Source organism: Engraulis encrasicolus, chromosome 23 (genome assembly GCF_034702125.1).
Source record: "Engraulis encrasicolus isolate BLACKSEA-1 chromosome 23, IST_EnEncr_1.0, whole genome shotgun sequence".
Lineage (NCBI taxonomy): Eukaryota > Metazoa > Chordata > Actinopteri > Clupeiformes > Engraulidae > Engraulis > Engraulis encrasicolus.
This window is the reverse complement of record NC_085879.1, coordinates 26985121-27003547: the sequence shown is the minus strand read 5'-3', so window position 1 is coordinate 27003547 and position 18427 is coordinate 26985121. Positions and strand designations below refer to the sequence as shown.

Below are 18427 nucleotides of genomic sequence, written 5' to 3'. Positions count from 1 at the left end.
TGTATAATTTTATGACCAAGTGGCCAACTTGCCCAAAGTGAGTTAACAAAACTCCCCCCATAAGGATGAGTGATAAAAAAAGAAAAAAGAAAGAAAAAACAAAGCATGATTTACTTTGAATTCAGGAAAATCCACATTTTCTGCTTTCAGACACAATCCTTGCCATGGATCAAGTTGCAAACAAATGTGATGGATGCCAGGTTTTTATAATTTGCTGCCACCTACTGTTTACTTTAGGCCATACAATGTTGACTGGCGGTAGAGAATTATGCTCTTTTTTTACCTGCAGGTGGCGCTAAATAACAATCTGTTATCCCTGGTGTTTTGGTGGTGCAAATGGGCGGGTAAGCACACTGCTCATCAACTCTGATTGGTCAATTTCCCGGTTTCCACTCATGACGCCTCTCTAGTAACAGCAACAGCAAAGCTAGTTAGCGGCGGGATGATGATAGCCACTTATCGTTAGCCAGCTAAGTTAACGAGGTGGCGGTTGTGTGGATGGACATGTTGGCAGAAGAAAACAGTTGGCAATGCACTCCATCTTATTGGATTAATCGTGCATTTTAAGAAAATGCAACCCTAACGGAGTCGATGAACAGCGACAAGGAATCTCGTTGACATTAATTCACACATCCTTGGACATTACAGATCATTCACCGGCGGTGGTAGGTTTTGTTTTGCCTTTAGCCGTGCTACCTTGGACGGCGGTTGCTACCGTTTTCTGTAGGTTGGCTAGTAATTAGTTAGCCATTGGCCATGTATTCAAATAAATGGCAGATTAGATACATGAGTCTGTGTACCTGCGAATATACATTGCTTAGAAATGGAGGTTCCCGCAGTGGTCGGTTGTCCTCTTTCCATTGTTTTTATTCTGGCCTGAACCGTGAGCTGATAGTTGGTTGATGTTACACGAATGATTTGTTGGAATGTGGAGTAATTCATCTAATACCTCTAACGTCAATGTCTCAAATGCTAGGTTGTTAGCAGCAAATGTGTAATACACTCTGTACCTGTGCACGAATGGCATATCGTCGCACATTGCAATGTATAACTTGCTGTTTTGTCTCAACATCATCTTCTGTTGACTTCGCTCGTAAACGTGCACCTCGTTGTTGTTCAGGTAGTCTGGGTCAATCAGCTGGATCTGACCAGTTCACGATTAGCCTACTAGTTTGCATGTGGTAGTATTTAGCGTTTTCTATTTCAACGCTGTCCTGTTTTGTAATTAGTCAACTTATCTTTGATCCAAATGGACACACTGCTTGTCGGAGTTTGATTAGGAGAGAGCAGTTGACCAATATCACCCTGACATTTGCATGGCTTTGCATTTTAACAGCAAATACTCTCGACCCTGAGCTTTGAACTGAAGCTCACTCGAAACTCCATTCTGCTTCTCTTTTATAGGGGCTGGTGAGAATGGTGGTACCGGACGGTGGAAACGTGGTTCAGACAGGCGACAATGGCGGCAGTAGTACCAGTGGACACATGGCAACAACAAGCGCGCAACCCGACTTTGAAACCGAACAGGAGCTCGCAGGGGTGGAGCTAGAGGAAGTTCGCAAGCTGCAGGAGCTCGTGCGGCGACTAGAAGTTCAGAACCAGAGCCTGCGCAACAGGGGCACCACAAAACTTCTCAACACCAACAACAGTAACCTGACCGCGGTCAGCAGCAGCAACATCAACAACCAAAGGACACTCTGCGAAGGTATTGTGAGCAACTCTTCCGTTACGACGGAGGAGGACGGTGGTGAGGTGGGAGGAGGAGGCGGTAGTAGGGACTTGGAGCTGTCCCCACCACCGCTGGACAGCTGTAGCAACAGCAGCGAGGACATGTCCCCGCTCCCCGAAGGCACCAGGCTGGATGAAGGTGACGATGACGTGGAGGAGAATGGTGTGGATGAGTCCGCAGGCTTTCGGCTCGCCTGCACCGGTGCCTCGGATCAGTCCCAGGAGCAGGCTCACTCCAGCCCGTCTCCGGACAGCTGCGAGTCGGATACACTGGGGGGTGGGACTGGGAGCGATGCGGCTATGGACCACCTCGCCCTGGATGAGGTGGACGTGCTAGACCTGGAGGACTGCGTTGAGCCGGATGACGAGGACAGCTGGTACGTGGTGCCTTCAATCAATATACATTTATTGTGTGTGAACCTGGGGAGGTGTACCATAACAAGCATGGTTAAGTGATAAACCTGGCCAAGTTATCCCACAGGAAGGGGCAAACCAGTTAATGGATAGCCCACGGATGTCATTTAGTTAAGAAAATGAGGACTTATCACTACCTCAAGGTTAACGTAACCAGTTTTACTGTTGAGCCACTCCAGCTTCTTGCAATACTCCCAATGTATGTTGCGTTCTTTAAATCAATAGGTCCACTGTGCTCGAACCTGCGGAGGGTTTTGGACACTGTGTTGGTGGACTACTTCCAATGGTGGCTTTAAACCCCACCATAGACAGCATCTACAGTCACCATACATCCCTTGACTGGGCTGATCCACATAAAAGGGGTTATTTTTTGGGGAGGGATGGATGAATAGCCCCCTCTGTTCGTCAATGGAGCACACATCTCGCCTCTGAGGTTAAGTTAGCACCCTTTGAATTGAATATGCAGGGCCCCATAATAACCGAAGTGAGCTGAGCTGAGCTGCTCACACACAGCGAGCTCACAGTGACCGGTCAGATTTTTTTCCTCCCCAGCACTGCAAGAGTGAACCGCATAATGGCTCTCTCTAGGTCCACAGCACAGACTACTAAGCTCAGTTGCTTCCCAGCAGTTTTTATATTTAATGACCAGGGTCCAGGCAGGCCATGTCAATATTTATTGCCCCTTGAAGGCAGCTAAGTAGTAACAAAGAGCAGCAAAAAAAATAGCCATATCCCAAAGACATCTGCTCTAGTTCCATTTCTCAAGGCTTTTACACAGCTCGGCTGCGGTAGACTTTGAGGTCTCTTGCAAAGGGATCATATCAGGGACCTTTGCCCACTGTAAATCCAATGCGTTCTGCTTCAGACTTCATTGTGACGTGCTGTTGCAGGACTGCATTCGTTTCACCGCTTGGCAGTGTAACATCCGGACACGTGTCTTAGAACACTTAGCGCATTCAGGCCAACTGAGAACCGTGCCGGTGCCCGTTCCCGCACCTAATTGCGAACCGGCCGTCGTGTTCACACCACAGATTTTAGTGTTCGCGAACTGGAAAGTTGGTTCGCAATCCGAACCGCAAAATACTAGGTTTTTCTCCGCGAACCGTGACAACAGCATGGCCGTCAGCAGGTTCATCCGGGTAACGCAGTCACGTGCGGAAAAAAGTTCAGAGCCCGGTATGAACACGGGCGGTTCGCAGACGAGCACTTTAGTGCCGAACGTAACAGGTGCGGGCACCGACACCAGCTCCGTTCTGGTCGGCCTGAAAGCCCTAACTGTGGATGTTTTTAAATATTTTTTATCCGTTTACATGTAAACATGGTAAGTGGGATAAAAATAAAAGGCCCATGTTAACGTGTAAACCCGATAAATGGATACAATTAAAAACTCTGTTGTGACGGGTGTATTTAAGTCCCCTAAATGGGATATTTTTAAAACTGAAGTTTTGACATGTGCATTCTAAACCTCCATTCACATTTTGGAGAGGTCAAAGCCCAATGCGTTCTCAAAAATATCCATACATGTGAACAGCTTTTTTAAGTAAGTTAACATTGGCCAGTGCTCACTGTTGCGGGCATGAATCAAAGGCGCGTTAGTTTTGGTGATGATGGTGCACTTCCCTCCACTGTTCTCCTTTGCAGCCAATCAGCATTAATGAAATGCTTCCTGGGATTCATTCGTCACTGAGGCTCCTTTTGGCCACTGGCAAGCTTCTGCTCCACTGGAGTTGCCAGACCGCAAGCGCACGCGCGCTGATACACCAACACATACATGCACAATGCACACACACACACATACCCTGATACACACACGCATACGTGCATAATATGCACAATGTACACACACACACACACACACACACACACACACACACACACACACACACACACACACACACACACACACACACAGGCTCCAGAGCATAGGACCACACAGGACTCATCTGGGGCAAGAGAAATGCCTGTTTGTCATCCTCCTCTTCCTTATCTGGGATTGGCTCCTCATTATCTTGGTTCAAGAAGTCGGTGGGGGCAGGGAAGCCGACAGGGGCGGGGCAAAGAGGTCACTTGTCCTGGGCCCAGGGAGAGAGGGGCCCCAAATTGGATCCTCATTACATTATTGGGTTTGGGGCCCTTTGATATGTCTTTGTCCCGGGCCCTGAAAAACCTGTCAGCGGCCTTGGGCGGGGGCACAAGAACTCAGGGTTTAATTGGGACACAATGTTGAAAGGTCTGTCGTCCTGTCATGGAGGTTTTATCAGGGCTCTCTGCTGTGGTGGGACATGTTATCATGTGGGGAGACTCAGACAAAGCAGAAAGAGGGAGAGGGAGAGATGACTGAGAAAGTGTGTGTGTGTGTGTGTGAGAGAGAGAGAGATGACCGAGAGACAGTGAGTGTAAGAGCGAAGCAAGATATGTAAGATCCAAGAACAGAGGAAGGTGTGATGAGTTGTGATATGCAAGAACTTGCAGGAGAAAAGGAGAAATGAAGATGGACCGGGAGGGAGAAGTTAAATGAAGGACTGGTAGTAGACGTAACAGCCAAAGGGAAAGAGAGAGTGAGTGAGGGGGTTGAAAAGGAGAGAGGAGAGGATGACTGTTAGAAGGATGGCCAGAGAGCGAGCTTTGGACGAGGAAGCAAGAGCTGCGGAGAGGGAGGGATGCAGAGAGAGAGAGAGAGAGAGGGAGGAGGAGGACTGATGCGCTGAAGTGCTGTTTCAGATGGGATGCCCAGCCAACGTGATTCACTTGAGGCGTTCTTACCATGCTGTCCCCTGCCCACGTGATGATGTGTGGGTGTATGTGAGAGGAGGGAGGGAGGGAGAAGGGCAGAGAGTGCGTAACAGTGAATGCTTACAACCCTGGGCATGTCTGCTTATAAATGGCATTTTGCAGACTGTCTGGCAAAGTCAAAAGAAAAGTGACCCATCATCAGAGATCTGAGAAGGAAAACAAGGCGTTGTATTGAAGTTGAATTCCAGACCTACAGCCATATTTTCATAGCTTTGAAAACCCACTTTGGTCTTCATTTTAACAAAGTCTTAATTGCAAGACCTACATATGAACAAAGGACTCCACTGTCCAGCACAATCCATTGTTGGATTGTCCAGCACTTTCAACTATGTTTAGTAACACACGACTTTCCTTTAGTGTTGCTCTTTTGGCAGTTCCCATTCAGTTATTTGTGCATTATGCATTTTCCCGTTCCGTCTGTAAACAGCCAGGCCATTGTTTTCCCGTTGGCCAATTAGAAGCTTACCCTGGGGTTATGGAATGGCGAAGACAGCGGCAGACTTATTCTCGGTTTCACATCATTAGCCTTCTTCCCATATGTTTTTGCGTGGGGCAAAACACAACCACAGCCACAGCCCCGGCGTAATCCGGTTAGCGATGGCTAAGCCGCTTTGGCCGGGCCCCGGTAAACTGCTTTGGGTGGACTTAGGCCGCATGTGATCCCGGTCCTTTGGACTCTTGTTTGTGTTTGTGTGTGTGTGTGTGCGCGCGTGTTAGTGTGTGCGTGTTAGTGTGTGTGTGCGTGCATATTTGGCTCTGTCTCTGCGTCTTTAGTTTATTGGTGGTAGTTTGGTGGTGGTGGCAGTGGTTCAGGGGTGGCCCCTTGTCTCGTGTGGGGTCAGTCCTAAAGAAGGATTGAGGATAGTACTCAGACATGATGACTGGGACGAGGCTTGCCCTTGAACTGTGAGTGTGAAGAAGCCTGGTAGCTGCATTGCTACCGCTTAGGCTAGTGATTTTTCAGGAATTTGGTGCGGTTGTGCTTTTTTTTGTTTGTAGTCTCTAGGCTTTGTAAGACAACCCAACAATTTGCCTCTTGCCGTCAGTCAGTGAGTAATCCATCCCAGCATTTACGTTTTTTTTCTTGCCCATGTACCAGTACTGTATAATTAAGGCCTTAGTGCTTGCTTGGCATAGGGTATGTGGCGCCACTTGCTGTGATTCCAAAGCTCAAGACCATTTAACCAGGCAAAATGTTTTCACACCGCGTGCAAGTCAAGCCACTTCTATCGTCCCCATCTTTTACTGTTGCTTGCGGACTTGTGACAGACGGCTCGACGTCATTGAAGATGGAAGTGTTGTTTCTATTAGGGCTGTAACGATATTGGATCAAACCGAGAAATCGCGATACTCTGAGTCACGCTATTGTATCGTGATGTAAGGAAGCAGTATTGTGATACGCCCTTTCAAAGTTTTGTTATCCTTCAGTCCAGAAAACAACCGTATGATTCGATGGGATTGTGCTTCCAAGTTTCAAATGACAGTATAGTGGGGTGTATCGAACCGTAGGTCAAAAATCGTTATCCAAACCGAATCGTGAGTTGAGTGTATCGTTACAGCCCTAGTTTCTAGCACAGTTCTAAGGTCACCGTCTCATTTGCAAATACGATGTTGAATGGGGCAAAGCTGCACAGAAATTCCTCTCATTAGGTTGCAAGTAGGGGAAACTGTGTTTTCTCCAAGGACCAGGGGCAACAGGGGTGCAAGGAAACTGTTTGTCAAAAGCATCGTTGCTAACCATTAGCAACAACTTGCCAGTTTTCCAATGAGAAATTGCATTGCAACCAAGTAAGTTGCTGCTAACTTGGATAGCAACAACGTTTTCGTGAAATTCACCCCAGGAGAGGATGGGAGAAATGAGTTGGACTTGCACACTTCAAAACAAGAAACCTCAAGAGCAAGTTGTTGAATTCTGTTGGACATGGTGGATTGACGAGCGCGGATATTGTTGCACTCTAGCTGTTTAGAGAAATAGGTAGGTGCGTATGGGCCTAAAAAGAACAGTTCAGGGTAAGGGCAGGTTCGCACACTGAATAAGACACTTAGGTCAAACACAAGGAGTTTTAATTTTTCTCAGAGCAAAGCAGAGCAGACGTTGCAGGTTTCCGCCATCATCAGTGCTCTCTGTGCGCAAGTTGTTGAATTCTGTTGGACATAGTGGATTGACAACAGGATATGGGATCAGGCCTGTCACCCTCTGTCCAGAAGATGGGCTTTTAATTTGGAAATCTGACTCGCAGCTCTCCTCTGGGGCCTCTTCACCACTCTGGCAGTGGATGGGGATTGCAGCCCTGACACTGAGCTGATGCATTCAAGTCAATCAGCTGCCATTCAACACAAGACTTCACAGCCTCATTCCCGCTCGTTTCCCCCCTTCCTCTCCTTTTTCCCCCTCCTTTCTTTTTTTCCTCACCTCCTGTGCTGTGCTTTAGCTCTGCTGTCTTGTCTTGTCTTCTCAAGTTGTTGTAGTGTTTGATTTGATAAGATACGCCCAAGGCTGATCACCATAATTGACCTCATTTTTTATCGAAATCACCATTTTCGAGCGATTAACTGCACATTCCTAGCTGCATAGCTTTTAGCTTTTTTTTCCGGCTGGCAGACGCTCTTTTCATCCCCCCCCTCTCTCTCATCATCTTCCTTTCTGTGTATTCCTTCTCTCACAAGCTCACACTCTTTCTCTCTCTCACACACACACACAGTCTCCCTCCCTCCCTCTCCCTCATAGTCTCCCTCTTTATTTCCTGGTTTCGCCGTGGAGAAAGGGGAGGGGAAAAAAACGGGATCCATCCATGACCTCAATGCAGCGCTCTATATTATTGTCTTGTATCTTCCCACAGGGTGCTCTGCTCTCAGGCTGAGCGTGTGCAAGCGAGCTACCGAGCGAGTTGAGTTGAGCTGAGCGGAGCAAGCAAGTGAGCGCATGCGCACATGCGTGTAAGGATGTCTTGTGAGCATTCGTGCTGGAGTGTGTGTGTGTGTGTGTGTGTGTGCGTGTGTGCGTGCGTGTGTGCGTGTGTGTGTGTGTGTGTGTGGTTGCCTTGTGAGCACCCTAGTGTGTGTGTGTGTGTGTGTGTGTGTGTGTGTGTGTGTGTGTGTGTGTGTGTGTGTGTGTGTGTGTGTGTGTGTGTGTGTGTGTGTGTGTGTGTGTGCGTGCGCGCGTGTGTGTGGTTCCCTTGGGAGCACCCGTGTGTGTGTGGGTGTGTGTGGGTGTCCTTGTGTGTCTTCCCCTCAGTGAAGGCCTGAATGAGCTTCACCCGACAGACACAGGCTTTTGTATAGCCCCCACTCCCCCTCCCCCCAGTCCTCTCCTCTTCTCTCCTCTCCACATCTCTCCTCAGTGGCTTTGAAAAGGTCTTTGATGAACTTGGCAGTGGATGCACTCACTGGTGTGCAGTCAGTGATGTATGTTTGTCTTGCAAGGGCTGTGTGTGTGTGTACGTGCGTGTGTGAGGGAGAGAGAAAAACGTGCGAGAGAGTGTGCACAGAGGAGACCGTGCACATTGGGGTTTGACTGACAGTGAGTAGGGAAGTGTATCCTTTAAGTCCACCAAAATATTTTGCCTTCCGTCTGTCCTCTGCCCTGTCTTCTCCTCTCCGCAGTGAACCTTTGGTGAACTTGTCAGTAAATTCAGTCATTGGTGTGCAGGGATGTATGCTTACAAGGTGTGTGTGTGTGTTAGTGTGTGTTAGTGTGTGTTAGTGTGTGTCAGGGTTGGCAGATGAGGCTGATGATTTCCAGCCACAAAAATTCTCAAAACCCGCCTGGAAGCACTAAATCCCGCCCAACTCTATTGATTTCTATGGCCAAAAATGTTTTTTTCTCTCCAAAATCCATTTTTCCCGCACATGGCCATCCTAAGCAGCCCAATCTGACAATTGTGTGTGTGCGTGTGTGTGTGTGTGCGCGTGTGTGCGCGTCTCAGGGAGGGACCGTGCGCATTGGAGTGTGACTGACAGTAAGTACTGCTTACTGGTGTGAGGTCACTTTGTCATCTTGTTTTGAAACAAGAGAATGTGGTGGGTATGTACTATCAGAGAGGGGGAATACGAGTTCTTCTTCTTCCCATAATCACAGTGTTTGTGTTTACTGCTTTTTTTGTAAACATTGTATAGCAACATGGACGTACAAGATGATTATAATCCAGTGAGTGTGATGGTGATTTTTTTTTTAAAGGATGCAAGTCTCTCTGTGATGATTCATAGAGGTGTGTGTGTGTGTGTGTGTGTGTGTGTGTGTGTGTGTGTGTGTGTGTGTGTGTGTGTGTGTGTGTGTGTGTGTGTGTGTGTGTGTGTGTGTGTGTGTGTGTGAGAAACTAGGAGAAAACAAATTTTCTCTGCATTCCTGTAGGGTAGTAGATCTCGTGCATCAACGGGGTAGGACTAGCGGTACATTCCAGAGGTGGAACTTAATTTTTAAAGTCACCAGTCAAGTGGCAGATAGATTTTAAAATCTACCATTCACTAGCTATTTTTACCACTCAAAGTGACTGGTGGGTTGAAAAATGTACCATTCAGCCCTGAAATGTAACTTACCCGTCCTTGGCAGGTGGACGGGTGCTTATTTCCAACCCTGGTACATTCACCGCCGTAGGTGACACGTGTCCGAATGTATGATCCGTGCTCAGTACAAAACGGTTCGAAAACATGAAAATAGGTTATTCCTTTCTTACACGGTGCAGCACGGTGTCAGCAACAGCCGCCCGCAAGCGGGAACCCAGACAAATGCACGTTGCAAACTTGAAAAAAGAACTTGTGTAATTTCTGCGCAGCCCATGGATGGGCTCCCATTAGAATATATGGGCTGGGAAGCCTGGGACGCAATGCTGATTCCCGTGGATAGAATGTGCATGCAAACCGCCCAGTGTGAAAAGGGCAACTGAACAGCCCAGGAACCTATCGCACCCACGCTGCCCCCGTCCACGCCCCCGCAAACCTTTCATGTACCGTAAACTGAAGCAATAAAAGCAGCATTTGCCAGAGCAGCTATGTGAAAAACTGAATTTGATTTGATAAAGTCTCAGGACTATTTTTTTTTATGTTTTCCACATCTACATCAGGGTAATAAAGTGTGTGTGCGCGTGTGTGTGTTTGTGGTCTACAAAAAAGAGGTGGTAGTGTGCATAAATTGTTCTCAAACTCCTTAACCCATTGGCGCCTAAGCCAGTTTTTAGAAAAGGTCCCCAATGCCTGAGGTTTTTTTGAGATAAGAACAATTGGTTGAAAACTCCTTTTTGTTTCTTTTTGTGTCAAGATGCCTGGAAGTGAAGATGCCTGGAAATAATGTGTAATTGAAGAAAATATGCTAAAACAAGCCGTTAAAAAGTGAAATGGCATTGAAGAAATTCACGTTGTGTGCTTGACCGTGGGTGACCGTGACAAATGAGTCCTCGTCTCAGACAGGAGTTCCTGGCCGATAGCAGTGTTGTGTCTGTGCACAGGGCTGTGTCAGTACGAATATCTTGTCACATGGATGGAAGTGTGCGTGTGCGTGTGCGTGCGCGTGTGCGTGCGCGTGTGCGTGCGCGTGTGCGTGCGCGTGTGCGTGTGGAAGCTAGCCTGTTATGCAGGCAGGCTACCGTGTGTGTGTCCTGTCCACGCCTATGCAATATGCATCCACACCTATGTTGACATCTGTCACTCGACGGATAACTTGAGATTGCGTGCCTGTCTCTTGGGTACATTCTCATGTAGACGGAACACGATCTTCCTCTTCATCATTTGCAGTTTGTGTGATCAGTATTGATCATGTGTGTAGCCTAGTACTTGGTATCGATATGATGCTGCCTTACGTAACTGATTTCGTGTGTGTGTTTGTGTGTGCACGCACTGTGAGGTTTGTGGTGGTTTTTGGTTGTGAGTGTTGTTGTGAGGACCTATGGTGATGGATGGCTGTCCGTGTCCATTCCTCTTTAAGTAAATTCACCTTAATTCACCATTTTCTCCAGAGAGAAACAATATTTGCATTGCTCCTGGTCTGACTAGAAGTAACGCCAAAGGTGTTGGGTCACTAGGAGGGCGTGGCCTGGCTAATATGTAGTTTTTTGTAATTCCCATGTAGCTCAGGTAACTGACGCAGGAAGGATGATGACAGTCCCTGCGTCTCAGATGGTGAACTTCAGGCACTATGTTTCAGTGGCTAGGGTACTCGCTGACATTTTTCGTTTGTTCAGTGCACTGAAAGCACTCGGATGATTCCCTAACAATGGCGAAAAACGCAGTGCTTGAACGATGGACACGGCACGCACTAAACGGCTGCCATTTTGATAATAAAATTGAGTAAATGTAAATACAAGCACGACAAGCTGTGCAATGTAAACAGTAGCCAACAGATATTTTGGTGAGTTAATGCTAGCTCAACCGTCACTTCCAATGACGGCACAGTGCATAGTGCTCAGACTTTTCCATGACGGTATGCACCAGAGGTGTGACCAAGTCACTAACGTGCAAGTCACAAGTAAGTCTCGAGTCTTTCCACTCAAGTCCGAGTCAAGTCACAAGTCAAGACACATCTGACCAAGTCAAGTCCAAGTCCAAGTCGTACCCCAGCCAAGTCAAGTCCAAGTCCAAGTCTCATTTTTTTTCAAGTCCTTAACAAGTCACAAAGGGATTTTCTATTTGCAATCACAATTTCGATCATAAAGTCATTAGTATAATAATGAGACCTGAGTAAAAAAATGACAATTACTAAAACAGTTGCAGAGAAATCAGTCTAAACCAAACTACTGCTTGTGCTGTGTATGTAAAATGACATTTAATTTCATATTTTTTTTCACATAAAAATAAATTTCATGTGAATTTGTACTTAAACAAAGGAGCAACCATATGCCAAATATTTACTGTCCAGTGGGCAAATAGTCCTGTTTGCAAGAATGTGTGCGTATGTGTGTGTGTCCGTTCCATCATCTGATGGCATAAACCTATTCCACTACTCCACCCTGGTCTTGGTGGTGGGCCGGTCATATCTAGTCAAGGTTGTAAGTTATACAAACTCTAGCATCATAACGCTAAGGACAGGACTATGGTTAACTTTTTCACTAGGAGCACAGGCAGGGCCGCTGACAGCTTTGGCTGGAAGGTTTTGTCAAGACATTAGGGGGGCATATTACACTTCCGACCTGAAAACGCGGATTCACACTTTCAGCGTACTATGTTTGAATTTACCCACAAAGGCCAAGGGTGAAAGTAGTAGCCTATTCATGTCTTACAGGTGCTACCCACCCTCCCCCCTCTCTTTACTGTAGTGTAACACTCGACTAATGTTAACATTTTGGTTTGGCTTTAAAAGACGCCATTTTCCCTCAGGTACCATATTAAGCTCACCATTCTCATCAAGATATGACATACAGCAGGGGTAATCAATTAAAAAAAAAAAAAAAATTGAGCCCAGTGTGTGTGTGTGGGGGGGGGGGGGGGGGGGGGGGGGGGGGGGTTGGGTTGGGGGGGGAGCTACACATGTGAGACAGGATGATGAGTTAACAGCACAGCTCAGCAGGCAGCCCTGTCTCAGCTGGTCCATGATGTTCACTTCATCCCATTATCTGTGAACCAAAAGCTGAGCATTGACAGTGTCATAACTGTGAACCCACCAATGAGCACATGCATGATGCAGCACTAGGCTATAGTCTGCTGTTGGCTACGTGCCAACAGTATTTAGCCTAGTAGACACTTGTCCATATGGGCTAAGAAATGAGGACAAAGTAGGCCTAGTAGTTAGTTAGATTAAATTCCTGGTAAAGTAATGATGAATTTCCCTCTGGGGATCAATAAAGTTACTCTACTACTCTACTCTACTATTGTTGAAGCTGATATCGGCATTGTCGCTTTCCCCCTCACATTCTCGCCGCAATGGCCCATCACCAACCATTTTTACTGCGTCACAGTCCAAGTTAACTAGAACTTCGTTTGCACAGTCATTAATCAACGTCTTGTTAATTATATTAGGCTACTAGATTATTCGCCAGCACGCTGTCAATTAAACATGGCGTTAGCGCTGCAGAATGTCAGTTATGGCAACGAGGCAACCTTGTTCTGCGCTTCTACAGTGTAGGAAGAAGGAAGGTGTGTAATGCCCTATCCAACATTTCCCTCTCATTCTTCCCGAAGGAATATGCGCCTCGCGCCATGCTCTCGTCTCCCTGTTCTCCCCAATCACCCTCTCCTCCCCCACAAAGGCACTTGTATGCTGTTCATGCCTCTTCAAAAAGATTAAGTTCACCGTCCAGGTCATAGATTGTAGCCAAATAAAGTTCTGCTTCTATGTTTCATATTTTTTGTTAATTTGGAAAACAGGGTTACATCCCAGTTCTCCAGTGCTGGCGTCGTGTAGCTCTAACGTGTCATTTCCAAGCAGCGGTAATTGCGACTCCAAACTCCCCAAAATACCAAACAAAGCATGTAGTTCGAACTGTGAGAAACATAAGATAAAGCGGTGTCGACACCACGAGATACAAGGTTCGCGCGCGCAAGGATTGGGCTGGGAGCAGCACGCGAGAGGGAACATGTTTTTTATCCACGGGAGCCGACCCATGCCTATGTCTTGCGCTGCTCAGCAGTAGCTTGCAACCTCTACCTCGCATTACATTTAAACTTCACGCAAGACTGTCATGAATAGGCTATAGGATAAATTATTTCCCTTTGGAACCATTCACCCAGCATCTGAAGTAGGCAACCGGTGGAGCTCTTTTGATGGATGCAAGACCAAGTGTTCTCTGCTCGCCTATTTTCGATTGCATGCTGGAAGACTAAGACATGTATAAATGTGTAGTTTTGTATTGATTCTAATACTCAACCGATGGTGGCTGGTCAATGCAAAGAATGTTACCGAGAGGTTATCTTTCTATAGCCTACTGAGAAGCGCGAGCTTAACATGCATTTTCAGCGCGTGGAGTTGTGGTCGTGAAATAGCCCTGGGATATCAAGCCATAGGCTATAGCCTACGGACACATCCTGGGTTGGGGGAAACTTAAAAGCAGGCCATATTCGTAACGTTTACCTCGCCACATATCCATCATAACGTGGTTTTGTCCGCGATGGTGGAAATTATTTGCAAGGCTGCATTTCACTTTGAAGTGACTGACTCGCAAGCACAGAGTGTGGGAGCGGAACATACTGTAACACCCTTCCAGGGCTGAAGGCAAGCGCATTCATAAAGGACAGGGAAAGCAAAACGGATAGGCGTACTCTTTTATAAAACAACAATAGATTAAGTCCTGTGGTTCGGTTATGTCAGCAGTGTGTGCTTTTTTATTTCAACTGCTTAAATAGCCTAATGTTCAACAATCAATGTAGCTAAAATATTTAGACAGCTTGGTTCTCACTGAATTTCTGTCGTAAGCGAGGGGCGAGAGAGCGAGAACTTCACGTGTGTAGCCTACAGACGCGTGTTGCACATCACAGCGCCCCACCACACACACTTCCTACAACATTGATAGAAAATATTTGTTGATCACAGTGCAAACTTCCATAGCCTTCCATATTAAGATTGCAAAATGAGTTGGGGCTGAGAGGGACATAAATTAACTTCCGCGATGGTTTAAAATGTAGGCTATGTTTGTTCTGGAGACTCTAATGGTGTTTTTGCTGCTGGTCGCCGCGTCTGGCGGCATCTGGCCGCCAATGGCATAGCACCGCTTAGGAGAATGACGTGATTCAAACAAAGAATGTGGGCGGGCTGTTGCATTCTGAAAACAAGGGTTGGACATGGACTTTTTTTAGACCCAACATGGCAAGTCACGCCAAGTCATTGAAAGTTACAACTGTCAAGTCCAAGTCGAGTCCCGAGTCAAAGGCGTGCAAGTCGAGTCGAGTCGCAAGTCCTTTCTGATCTTGAAATTTCAAGTCGCAAGTCTTCACACTGCTGACTCGAGTCAGACTCGAGTCCAAGTCACTGGACTCGAGTCCACATGTCTGGTATGCACTAAAGACCCCCGGTGCACTGTGAGCACTATGCACTGTCAGTGCACTGCCATAAGAGCGCCATCTGAGACACAGGGAGTATCTTACATAAGAAGTGTATGTGGAGTTTGTCATTTGATGTCCTTGTGAGCCCATCACCGTTCTCTTCATCATACAGCATTTGTAGTTTTTGTAATTCCCATTAATCATGTATGTGGCCTTCAGGTGTCTGAAGCGGGGATGATGGGCTCTTACATAAGAGGTGTGCGTGCGTGCGTGTGAGTGCGCGCATGTGTGTGTGTGTGTGTGTGAGTGGGCGTGCGTGCGTGCGTGCGTGTGTGTGAGAGAGTGTGTGTGTGAGAGAGTGTGTGTGTGAGAGAGTGTGTGTGTGTGAGAGAGTGTGCACGTGTGTGTGATGTTGTGGTGGCTGCTGCCTCTGCTGCTTGCTCAGCTATGTGGTATGCTGCCTCACACAGGAAGAGAGAGAGCGGGAGGGAGGGAGAGTCAAGTGGCACAGTCAGCTGTTCTGCTGCCTTCTCTACTCTGCTCTCTGCACGGTCCCTCCCCTCCTCGACCCCCATTTAGACTAGGATGTGGCATGCAGACACACAGTCCCTGGTGGTCTAGTGGTTAGGATTCGGCGCTCTCACCGCCGCGGCCCGGGTTCGATTCCCGGTCAGGGAAGATGTTTTTTTTTTTCTCCCCCAATGTTTATCTATTAAACATTTTTAAGAATAATAACTTTACTGGTGTTTTGACCATTTAGCATGCAGTGGGTCAAACGAATGTCGTGACAAATCAATCTCTTTCACAATGTCAATATTATGATTTTTGCACTTCAGTGTTGACTAGGTAAGTATACAGAGTGGGGTGGCTGCTGGGCTGAATATGTTGGCAGAGGGCGGATGCTGTTTGGTAGCCTAGCCCTATTTGTTTACACTTTGGGTGTGTTCAAGCTCTCTAAAGACAGCCGAGGCTCAGGTATCTTGTTTGGTGGGAATGCGGGCAGTGAAAGTATTACAAGACACATTGTCAACCAGACAAGCAGGTGTAATTGACATTATTGCACACAAACGCACACCTACTCTGCTAACCTCACACACACACTCCCACATGGAAAGAAATGCTGAGTAGATTTTCACCTTCCAGTCTTGCATAGCGACTTACTGTAGACAGCATTGTCAACCAGACAAGCAGGTGAAATTGACATTATCGCACACCTGCTCACCTCACACATACACTCCTACATGGAAACTAATGCTTACCTAATTGGCTACTAACGTGCTGAGTAGATTTTCTCACATTCCAGTCTTGCGTAGGGACCTGCTGTAGGCACCTGCTGAACTGGGCTTGCTCTGTCTGTCTGTTTTCTACGTAATGCCGTTTTGTGCATAGGCTTCTCATTCTCGTTCAGTTTAGGCTCAATATTTAGTGCTTGACCCAAAAGGTTTAATGGGTGTTTCTGATTCAGAAAATTGTGAGGAATTCAAAAATGCAAGTCTAACAAAACCAAAGGTAGACAGTAATTTTACTGTCATAGCCTTGATGTGATGTCATTTTTTTCATTGCGATAATAGATTGTCGTGGATCTGCATGAATGACATTGTCCGTACACTGTAATTAAATTTTGTTAAAATACTGTTCACACAGCAAATTGACGATGCAGTGTTATCATTGGCTGGAAGGGATCGATGCTCATGTGCACACTGACTGTTGAGGTGATGATACACAGGGCAACTTAGTGATACTGTCCCATTTTTGGAAATACTAGCATGACGACTAGCAGCTCTCATGGACTCAATGTTAACTGTTAGTTTGGAGGTAAACTTTGTACTGCCGTACTCCGAGAACGGCAGGAAGTACAGGAGAAAGGTAAAACCCAATCATTTAACACACAGTTTCCAAAAATGGGACAGTATCACTTTAAGGAGCAATATATCAGGCAAATGGAATCGTATGTTGCCTGGACTGCTTAGTGTTTAGCACAATTATACCGTCATCGAATTGACTTGAAATAATATAAAGGCTTCAAGAAGGCTTGAAGCTGGATGTACAATACCTTGGACCAAAGACCACCCAAACCCAAGAAACCAATAAACTATCTGGATAAGAGCACGCCATACACTACAAATTTTATAATAAAAGGCTATCTGTTCCTGATAAATCAGAATATGCTGAGTCAATCGTATTTTCGCCCGGCAACAAGCTCAAAAAGTTGCCACATCATTACCTTCAGGCCTACAAATTTCCTGATGGCAAGGGCTCACCAAGACAACAAAGGGCTCCTGGTCTCAAACAAACTTTTTCAAAGTCCAGGAAGTGCTCCTAAACAACCCTTTTCTTTCCTCTGCAAATTGTTTCAAAAACAAAAAGGCCACCACCACCAGAGTTCGCCTCTTGAAAGCGCCGTTGCTAGAAAGTTAGCAACTTAGCTGGTTGCAATGCAATTTCCCTTTGGCAACTGAGTCGGTTTCTAAAAGTTGACAACACGTTGGAGAAACACAACCCAGCAGCACGTATATCTTGAACTCCACTATGGACCATTGATCACTGTGGTGCCAACTATCTAATCCATGCCTTAGTATCTTTGCAGCTGGTAAATTGTGTCTATTTGAGTTGTGGGCAAAAAATAAAGTGTAAATAATGTGTGTCTGTGTGTGTTTCTGCAGGTTGTACGTGTCCCCTAAGAAGCAGCCGGTTGAGCTGGGTCCACAGTCTCCCCTCAAGTGGTGCCGGCAGGTGCTGGACCACCCCAGCCCTGAGACAGAGGTGGCCTGCAAGTCCCTCATCAACCGCCTCGACCAATGTAAGCACCCTGATACACACACACACACACACACACACACACACACACACACACACACACGCACTGTAAATAAGATGTTTCTTCACTCGCTTCTACAGACACACACAGACACACACACAGACACACACACACACAGACAGACACACACACACACACACACACACACACACACACACACACACACACACACACACACACAGGTGTACAAAAATACCAACCCCCACACACAGATAACGGATAACTTGACTTGACTTGAATAGAGCGACCATGTGAAACACTAGCAGTGTAGGCAACATGCAAATTTCCTCACGTCCACATACTGATTAAAATCTGATAATATTCTTTTAAACAATACGGCCATTTTAATCAATCTTAGCACAGTCATGCATATCAAAAACGACTTCCGGATGTTGAAGTGGCTGTGTGTTTCTATGGGCCTGCGCTGCACCCAGTGTAACTTTTAAGGGCTGCCCCCTTGCACGGGTGAGGCATAAATGCAATTTCGTTGTGTGCAGTGTGCAGTGTTCACTTGTGTGCTGTGGAGTGCTGTGTCACAATGACAATGGGAGTTGGAGTTTCCCAATGGGCTTTCACTTTCACTTCACTTTAAACAAACCATTTTTTTTCTCTTTTTCATTCGCTCTCTCTCTCTGGCTCTTTCTTGCTCTTGTTCTTGCTCTCTTGCTCTTGCTCTTGCTCTTGCGCTCTCTCTCTCTCTCTCTCTCTCTCTCTCTCTCTCTCTCTCTCTCTCTCTGTCTCTGTCTCTGTCTCTGTCTCTGTCTCTGTCTC

General features: G+C 46.6%; 1 protein-coding gene and 1 non-coding gene across 3 annotated transcripts in view; both read left to right on the top strand.

Annotated features, from left to right (window-relative positions):
* Nucleotides 1-433: 433 nt before the first annotated feature.
* Nucleotides 434-18427, top strand: part of zgc:66447 (SLAIN motif-containing protein-like) — a 40047-nt gene continuing 22053 nt past the window's right edge. For both annotated transcript variants that reach the window (XM_063190034.1, XM_063190033.1), the window contains exons 1-3: nucleotides 434-665; nucleotides 1405-2105; nucleotides 17502-17638. In XM_063190034.1, coding sequence (XP_063046104.1) covers nucleotides 1417-2105; nucleotides 17502-17638 — 826 coding nt within the window. In that variant the 5' untranslated portion in view covers nucleotides 434-665; nucleotides 1405-1416. The remainder of the gene's footprint in view (nucleotides 666-1404; nucleotides 2106-17501; nucleotides 17639-18427) is intronic.
* Nucleotides 15445-15516, top strand: trnae-cuc (transfer RNA glutamic acid (anticodon CUC)). Its single transcript has one exon. It is a non-coding gene; the product is annotated as a tRNA-Glu (tRNA).